Source organism: Ooceraea biroi, chromosome 2 (assembly GCF_003672135.1).
Source record: "Ooceraea biroi isolate clonal line C1 chromosome 2, Obir_v5.4, whole genome shotgun sequence".
In the NCBI taxonomy this organism is placed as follows: domain Eukaryota; kingdom Metazoa; phylum Arthropoda; class Insecta; order Hymenoptera; family Formicidae; genus Ooceraea; species Ooceraea biroi.
Window position 1 is genome coordinate 11,884,718 of NC_039507.1, and position 9,728 is coordinate 11,894,445.

Genomic DNA, 9,728 nt, shown 5'->3' on the forward strand with positions numbered 1-9,728 from the left:
AAATGTACTAATGACTCTCAATCACTCGCCGACTAAAAATCACTCACAAGAAAGAAAGAAACACGCAACACAACACAACGCACGGTACACAACATGTTTCTAACCTCAACACATGTTTACGCGGTGACAGGAAGCAGTCGACTGATTTTTTATTATGATTGTACTAGCGTTGTCGAACTTGTGATCGGTTGAGGCCTCAGTATTCAGATCGTGGCAATTCGAGAAGTATAAAACGTATAATGCCGTATGATGTTCGTTTTGAGTTTAATTAAAATAAAGTGTTTTAAAAATATTTAATATTTTATTACACGTTATTATTTAAAAGCAATCATAATATGAAAAAATTTGAATTAAAACTCTTGTAACTTTTTCTTACATTTTGATAAACGTAAGATATTCGACGTAAAAAATATTGGTCGCCCTGAAAAGGACGAATTCCTTTTGATCGTCCTAAAAAGGACGGATTGTTTTTGGTCGTCCTGAAAAGAACGGATTGTGATTCTCTTTTACAAGAGATGCTCAAAATGGCCCCCGTCCATTCTAATGCAGGCCCTCATCCGTCGTAACAAATTTCTTTGCACGTTTTCCATCACGTCGTCTTCGATGGTCCATATGGCTTCCCGCAATCTTCCTTCCACATCTTCTAGGCTTTCGGGATGCGTTTTATAAATCATCTCTTTGCAATGACCCCAAAGGAAGAAGTCCAGCGGATTGAGATCCGGGGATCTCGCAGGCCAACGTATCGGGTCATATCGACCCATCCAGCGTCCAGGGAACTGCCGATTTAGAAAATTGGTCACAATTCTTCCGTTGTGTGGCCCAGCACCGTCTTGTTGGAATATTATTTTGCTTCTTTCGTACAACGGCACTTCTTCTAAAAATTCTGGTAAATTGTCGCTTAATAATTCCAGATATATTGCGGCAGTTTAAATGTCTGAAAGAATAATTGGATCTAGGATTTCAGTTCCAAAAATTCCACTCCAGACATTCATTTTCCAACGAGTCTGGAAGTTTCTGACTCGTGTACCGCCGGGATTTTCCTCGCTCCATAAGTGCATGTTGTGCGAATTAAATACCCCTTCTCGTGTAAATAGCGATTCATCGCTAAATATCACACGAGAAGGGAATGTGGGATCTTGTTCTGTTCTTCTTATAAAATCTTCGCAGAACCTTCTTCTCAGAGGATAATCTTCTGGTTGTAAATGCTGCACGCGGGTGTAATGAAACGCGTGCGCTTTTCTTCTTTTAAGATCCTCTGTACGGTTGAATATGCTAAATTGTGTTCTCGAGCAATGATCCGAATACTTGTTTCGGGATTTTGCTCGACAGCGCGAACAACTGTCTCCGTATTTCGCAAATTTCTTGCGCGACGATCTCTCCCTGTGTCGTGTTTGTTCGGCAGGACATTCCCTGTTTCGTACAACCTTTGCGCTGCACCAAGTATGACACGGGCCGACGGATGTCTTGGTCTATTTGGGTATAATTCGACGTATCTTCTTGCAGCAACGTTATGCTGCCCGTTGCATTCGCCGAGTGCCATCAGCATATCGTAGTATTCTTCGTATGTGTATGCTGCCATGTCGTTCTCCTAAAGCTTCTTCTAATGTCGTTCTTCTAATAATCAAGGGATTATTGATTGCAGTATCGATCGCTTCATCCTATTTATACGATCTTCACGGAGGGTCGATACCCCCCCCCCCCGCGGCCCCCTGACGAATCGCGGACACCGGTGAGTCGCGTGTCGCGGGTGTCCGCGATTCGTCAGGGGGCCGCGGGGGGGGGGGGTATCGACCCTCCGTGAAGATCGTATAAATAGGATGAAGCGATCGATACTGCAATCAATAATCCCTTGATTATTAGAAGAACGACATTAGAAGAAGCTTTAGGAGAACGACATGGCAGCATACACATACGAAGAATACTACGATATGCTGATGGCACTCGGCGAATGCAACGGGCAGCATAACGTTGCTGCAAGAAGATACGTCGAATTATACCCAAATAGACCAAGACATCCGTCGGCCCGTGTCATACTTGGTGCAGCGCAAAGGTTGTACGAAACAGGGAATGTCCTGCCGAACAAACACGACACAGGGAGAGATCGTCGCGCAAGAAATTTGCGAAATACGGAGACAGTTGTTCGCGCTGTCGAGCAAAATCCCGAAACAAGTATTCGGATCATTGCTCGAGAACACAATTTAGCATATTCAACCGTACAGAGGATCTTAAAAGAAGAAAAGCGCACGCGTTTCATTACACCCGCGTGCAGCATTTACAACCAGAAGATTATCCTCTGAGAAGAAGGTTCTGCGAAGATTTTATAAGAAGAACAGAACAAGATCCCACATTCCCTTCTCGTGTGATATTTAGCGATGAATCGCTATTTACACGAGAAGGGGTATTTAATTCGCACAACATGCACTTATGGAGCGAGGAAAATCCCGGCGGTACACGAGTCAGAAACTTCCAGACTCGTTGGAAAATGAATGTCTGGAGTGGAATTTTTGGAACTGAAATCCTAGATCCAATTATTCTTTCAGACATTTAAACTGCCGCAATATATCTGGAATTATTAAGCGACAATTTACCAGAATTTTTAGAAGAAGTGCCGTTGTACGAAAGAAGCAAAATAATATTCCAACAAGACGGTGCTGGGCTACACAACGGAAGAATTGTGACCAATTTTCTAAATCGGCAGTTCCCTGGACGCTGGATGGGTCGATATGACCCGATACGTTGGCCTGCGAGATCCCCGGATCTCAATCCGCTGGACTTCTTCCTTTGGGGTCATTGCAAAGAGATGATTTATAAAACGCATCCCGAAAGCCTAGAAGATGTGGAAGGAAGATTGCGGGAAGCCATATGGACCATCGAAGACGACGTGATGGAAAACGTGCAAAGAAATTTGTTACGACGGATGAGGGCCTGCATTAGAATGGACGGGGGCCATTTTGAGCATCTCTTGTAAAAGAGAATCACAATCCGTTCTTTTCAGGACGACCAAAAACAATCCGTCCTTTTTAGGACGATCAAAAGGAATTCGTCCTTTTCAGGGCGACCAATATTTTTTACGTCGAATATCTTACGTTTATCAAAATGTAAGAAAAAGTTACAAGAGTTTTAATTCAAATTTTTTCATATTATGATTGCTTTTAAATAATAACGTGTAATAAAATATTAAATATTTTTAAAACACTTTATTTTAATTAAACTCAAAACGAACATCATACGGCATTATACGTTTTATACTTCTCGAATTGCCACGATCTGAATACTGAGGCCTCAACCGATCACAAGTTCGACAACGCTAGTACAATCATAATAAAAAATCAGTCGACTGCTTCCTGTCACCGCGTAAACATGTGTTGAGGTTAGAAACATGTTGTGTACCGTGCGTTGTGTTGTGTTGCGTGTTTCTTTCTTTCTTGTGAGTGATTTTTAGTCGGCGAGTGATTGAGAGTCATTAGTACATTTCTCGTTTCATTGATCGAGTGAGTGAAACGTAATAGTTTATAAAAAAAACTTTCGATTAATTACTCTGCTGTGAACTCTCAGTGTCTCGAAACTGTGATTGAATATCTGCGTAAAATTTGTGTGTGGAAGAATAAAATATTGATTATGATCGATTCGTCTTTTCCAAGGAACTACAACAACACGAAGTCATTCTCTACAAGGTAAGTGAGTGAGAGAAATGTCGTATTGCTGACTCAATTCTGAGACTTTCTCTTTTCTAAATTGTCCCTGAAGCTTAGTTTTTCAATTATAAAAACAAAGAGTGAGTGAGTGAGAGAGAGAATCATGAGAGAGAATTATGAGAGATCGTATGTAGCGATCAGCTGAGCGTCCCGCGTAAGCGCCGCGGTGAGTCGCGCCGCGCGCCGCCTCTGTCTGCCTCTCACGCGCGGCCTGTTATTCGACAATTTCTTTCTTTTTATAATTCAAAAACTAAGCTTCGGAGAAAATTTTGGTAAAGGAAAAAGCGTCTCAAAATTCAATCAGGAATACGACATTTCAAGGACATGAAGTTGTTTTGAATCACCCTGTATATATAGATTTTACTTACTATTTTATCGGGTGACTGATCCCTATTGATCTTATTTCATTAGTTTGACTCTTTTATCGGATTGACTGATCCCTATCGATCTATTGTTTTGTTTTACCTTAGGACTTTGGTGGCCTGGCTGCTTTCGGTCTCGCGTCGTTAAGTGTATGTGTGAGCGTGAGTGTGCGTGTGTGTGTGTTTGTGTGTGTGCGCGCGCGCGCGTATGTGTGTGTGATCGGCCGAGATTGACGGGAAGGACTCCTTTGGGATTAGGGGACATGATCCCTGGACGCGGCTAGCTGGCGCACCGGGTTGTTTGCTGATGGCAATTCCCCGGTGCGCTGGTTTAGTGTCGGAAGATGTAAATCCGGAGGCTTTTTTTTTAGTGGGTATGCCCAGTGGCCAGCATGGGTCCTGGGAGAGTTCCACACTCCCCGTGTTGGACAGCGAGCAATCGCTGGAAGACCGGAGGTGCGTAACTGCATTTTTCTTGCCTCACGTCCAAAAAAAGGTTAGGTTAGGTTAAAGCAGGAAGATGATCGATTCGATTCGATCTAACATCGTCAGAATTAGCCCGAATGATACTCAGAGTAGGTTCTAAAATGACGGCTCCGGGACCGGATGGTATTCCCGGTCGTATCTGGCGTCATTTATTGCGCGAAGCTCCGGACGTGATTATATCTATTCTGAATGGTTGTATACAGGCCAGGGTGTTTCCCAATCGGTGGAAGGAAGCCCGTCTTATTTTGCTTAAGAAGGGCAATCGTCCGGACGACGATCCTGGAGGATATAGGCCGATTTGTTTATTGGACGAAATAGGTAAAGTTTACGAACGGGTCCTTACCCTTCGTTTGATGGATCATATTGCTAGATGTGGAGGGGTCAGTAGTAACCAATTTGGATTTTGTATAAACTGGTCTACGAACGACGCGTTAACGTTTACTCGGGATATTATTAGTCGTTATACGGCCACGGGCGATATTTGTCTGAGTGTATCATTGGATATTCAGAACGCGTTTAATACTCTTCCATGGATGGTCATATTATTGGCCCTAGAGGAATGGCAGTGTCCTGCTTACTTGATCGAGATTATTCGCTCTTATTTATCTGATCGAAAGATTTTTGCGGTTCTTGGGGACGGATCATTTATCCACCGTAACGTGGTATGTGGGGTCCCCCAAGGAGCGGTGTTAGCTCCATTATTATGGAACATAGCGTACGACAGGATTTTGCGTTTACAGTTACCCCCAGATGTTTATATCTCTGGATTTGCTGATGACACATTAGCTCTGATAGGAGGACGTGATGACCATGAGACCTTAGCCTAGTCGGCTTTAGCGATCCAGCTGATTCTGAACAATATCAGAGGTCTTGGTCTGCGGGTGGCTACCCAGAAAACAGTCATGGTTGTTTTTGGTCGTACTTCTCGAAATATAATGGAACGGGGCCTCGTGGTGGACACGGAGACCATTTATCCGCAGGAATCTATGAAATATCTTGGTGTATACTTGATAGGTCTCTTTCCTTCGTGACGCATGCTCAGTATGTGGCTGATAAGGCGGATAAAGTGTGCGGGGTGCTGTCCCGACTAATGCCCAATCTTCGAGGGCCACTAGAAGAGAAACGTCGGTTGTATGTTTATACAGTGTTGTCAATTTTACTTTATGCAGCACCTCTTTGGGCTACAGATCGTTTAAAACGCGGGATTTTGCAACCTCTTAACCGCGTTTATCGTAAGTTATCTTTGAGGGTCATTTCCGGTTATCGGACGGTTCTTCAAAGGCGGCGGGCCTGCTGGCTCACATCCCCCCGGTGGATATATTAGCTGAAGGACGGGCTTGGGGTTTCCAACAACTCTGTGTGATAAAGGGCACGGATTATATAGTTTGCCCGCTTGAGAAGACTATACGCGCGAGGATTCGTAAGCAAGTACTGGATAGGCTTAGAGAAAGGTGGAAGGAGAGACTGGATGAAATGACTCCTCAGGAGCCCGGATTTCGTTGTCGCCAAATAATTTTGCCAGTTTGGCAATCTTGGCTTGATCGTTCTTTTGGACGTACAAATTATTACCTGACGCAGTTCCTTACTGGACATGGGGCATTTAATGCCTTTCTGTCCCGTATAGGAAAACGGCCATCATCTAGCTGTCCGTACTGTGAAGTCTCTAATGAGGATCCTACACATGTTATCTTTAACTGCTCGGTTTGGCAGTTTTATAGGGGTGATTTGTGTCCGGCGGACGAGGGTACTCTGGCCCAAGATGCGCAGTTAGTCCGACGTATGCTGACTAATCAACAGGAATGGGATCAACTGGCGGAGAGGGTCTCTACCATTTTAATGTTAAGGGAAGAGGACGGCTGTGAAGAAGAGAGATAATTGGAGGAGTAACAACGGCGGTCCTCCGCTTTAGCGCAGACTACGGGTTTTGACATTAATTGTCGACCAGGCAGCATGTTCCATCCCTATGAGGATTGGGGCATGTTTCCTGGTCCGGTTTGATAGGTTTTCCAAATTTGGATGAGCGCAATCCGGGGTATAGGGGGGGGGGGTATCTGAACCTCTTGGAGACAGGGGGCCCACAAGAGGACGTAAGACCAATGCCACCCATTTCAGCCGGGCGCGCGGAACCGGCGGGGGGGGGGTCCTGAATTAATGCGCTGTGTAGTACCAGGACTCCCCTTGAGCGGTGGTTGGTGGGATAAAAAAAAGGTTAGGTTAAAGCAGAGAATACTTTGTATTTAACTGTTTGTGCTTTTGGTTAAAGTGAAGACTACTTTGTACGTATATTAAAAGAAACTATTCTATATATTAACAATTCACTGCTTTAAATGACTTTCCTTTCTTCGTTCATATACATATTCGTCTTTTATATCTTTCAATATTCAATATTCTTTCAAAATAACCACTATATTTTCGAAATTTCTTTTGTTAATAACTATTTCATAAACAACGATCGACGACTAAAACCTACTGCGGGTTATTCGGGAAGGTAACCTTTGTAATATATGTCAGTATCATGTTCTTGCTTCACGTGGACAGCTAAAAATTCGTGCGAAATCATTAAACTTTCTTTGTTTATAACTTTTTAACAAACAACGAGCGACGGCTAAAACTTCTTCAAGGTCACTCAGGAGGGTGACCTTGACAACATATGTCAAGGTCAAGGTCATTGGAGGGGGTCCCCTTTTCTGAACTTTTACCATTTTCTGTAATAAATCCCTCTTCGAGGATATATCCTGTCTACCATCTTCTCTCCGAGACCAACCCCTTTACCTATAGAGTCACTTGTCAATATCGAAATGAGTGAAATGTCACTTGTGAGACAATGCCAACCAGAGAACCATCCGGTAGTATTACAATTAACCAGCTATTTTATTAAATTAGGATTTTATAATGGTTGGAACAATTATTACGCCGAACGATGATTAAAAAGCAAAACGATCGAGTTATTCATGATCGGAGCTATATCGCGAATTGATGAACCCAAGTTTCTGTAATACTTGATTAACATAATGCGATCGAGATAGATATGCATCTGCTCGTATGCGCGATGCTATCTAGAAATACTGTAAATAAAAACCAAAACGATCGAATTATTCATGATCAGAGCAATGCGCAATGTCGCGAATTTTACTGCGATTAGCCGTTCGTGAGACTTTATTTGTTTATAACTTTATTATTAAAATATTATTAAAAAAGCAATAAATTGTAAGTTAAAAAAAGATGTGTATGGGTGTGCGTGGGCGTGCGTGGGTAGGTGTGCGTGAGCGTATGTGGGTGGGCGTGGATGTGCATAGGTGTATGTGGGTGCATGTACGTGCAAGAGACCGGCTGCTGCTGCTGCCATCTAAGAATAAAAAAACGAACTGTACAAACGACGACGATGATGATGATGATGATAACGACGTTTTTTACATGTAAATTTCAAGATTTGAACTTTGCATTGCAATATCTCTACTCCTACGCCACCTACACAAAAACTAAAAACACTTTTATTATATAATGCAAACCCAAGCTATCCATTGAACCTACTCTGAAAATGATCCGTTCAGTGGTTATTAAGATCCGATAATCTAAGGGTCTCCGAAATCGCCGCTTCGAATAAAGATACACGGTCGGTCGCGTACACTTGGCGCGAGACACTACCGTGTCTCTTGATAATACCTCCAATTCTTCATCGTGCATTTTTTGAGAGTCTCTGAACGCTTATCGTTCACGTCGAAATCACTTTAAATTTACAAACCCAATTACGATATGTATAATATTTTCGGCTAGAATATTTTTGCTACAAATATCATAAATAATTTTTGTGGTTTCAGCTATTTTAGCAGCTATTTTATGTTGATGAAATGAAAAAAGTATACAGTGTCGGATACGCACCTTTTCGTCAAATTTTCTCCATTTTCACAAATTGAATTTTCCATTTTCACAATTGAAATTTGAACAAATTGAAAGTGACAGATATGAAGTGTCATTTATATGCCTAAAAACAGATTAACTAACTAATGGCGAATTCGATTGGATGCACTAGTGCGCAGTGAGTGCACCTCCTTTCGGTATTTAGTGTTCGGTTGGCTTGCTCTTTACCAGTTCAGAATTATGTTGGGTCAGTGCAAGTGATCGCTCCTAGGTCAGTGAAAATGTTTTGAGTGAAATCGCACTTAAAACTACGCACTCCGAGCACCTTGTAACGTGCACCTTGTAACAAAAAGTTACTAGCCACTGGAACGGAGCGAGTGCACATCAACCGAATTCGCCATAACATTAATAAATTAAAAATTATTGCTTGAAATAATCACTACAATGTTTTCTAGTGTCATCTAAAGTTAGCGACGGAAATCTATATATTTGTACATCTAATAATTTATACACCTAATATTTTGGCTTACTCTAATAGTTATCGCAATAAAGATATTGCTCGATTGATGTGTCTAATACAACTTATAATATTAGAAGACTATGAGTAGTTTTACTGGCAATGAAAATAATCCGCATGTGTTCCATAGATGTGATACACCATAGAAATGGACAAATCGACGAAGTAGTAATAGGATAGATACCGAGTTTTATCGCCCTGCATTCCAAATGATTCCATCGTGTTCCTTTAATTCAATTTGCTTACATACTTTCCTATTCTGCTCTTTCGTAATACTGTTTTCTTCCTCTTGCTTGTTAGATTCACTTTCATTTTTTTTCTCCCGAGCGAAAGATAATCATCATTCTGTTTTGTGAATTTACAAACTTATTCTCAAGAATCGATCATTCCAACTCTTATGCTATGTTTAAGTCTTAAATTATTTTTGGATTGATTAAACACAAGGTGAAATAAACTTTAATTCGTCCTCAATCTCCATTTGTAAAAGAAATTTGAATTCCTTACTATAAAAAGTATGTTTTTAGTATTAATATCTCAGAGATTTTTGGAAACTGCTTGAAGATTACTGATAAAAATAATTTAATACAATCACTCATGAAAAGAAAATGCTTTGACAAAACTTAATCTCTCTAAAAAACCTTACAAAGGTAAAAAAATACGCCAAGTACCTAGAAACGATTCAGTTTGAGGATTTGTAATTTGAAATAATACTTGGCGTGTCCGGGTCGCATTGGACATGAATTCTTCTAAATTTGTACTGCCTTGAATATTTTCACTAATGACTCGTAAATCTTTGTATTTGGTAATATT

General features: G+C 41.4%; 1 protein-coding gene across 1 annotated transcript; it reads left to right on the forward strand.

Moving 5' to 3' along the window:
• The first annotated feature begins 5,445 nt into the window (after nucleotides 1-5,445).
• LOC113561482 lies at nucleotides 5,446-6,418 on the forward strand. Its single transcript, XM_026967978.1, has 2 exons — nucleotides 5,446-5,557; nucleotides 5,781-6,418. Exons 1-2 carry the CDS (start codon nucleotides 5,446-5,448, stop codon nucleotides 6,416-6,418), a joined length of 750 nt encoding a protein of 249 aa, XP_026823779.1.
• Nucleotides 6,419-9,728: the final 3,310 nt, after the last annotated feature.

What these genes read in the sequence shown, in the direction of transcription:
- LOC113561482 (XM_026967978.1), top strand. Translation starts at nt 5,446, where the DNA reads ATGGTTGTTTTTGGTCGTACTTCTCGAAATATAATGGAACGGGGCCTC. An exon ending in TCTTGGTGTATACTTGATAG is followed by an intron (nt 5,558 to 5,780) that starts GTCTCTTTCCTT and finishes GTTTATCGTAAG; the next exon opens with TTATCTTTGAGGGTCATTTC.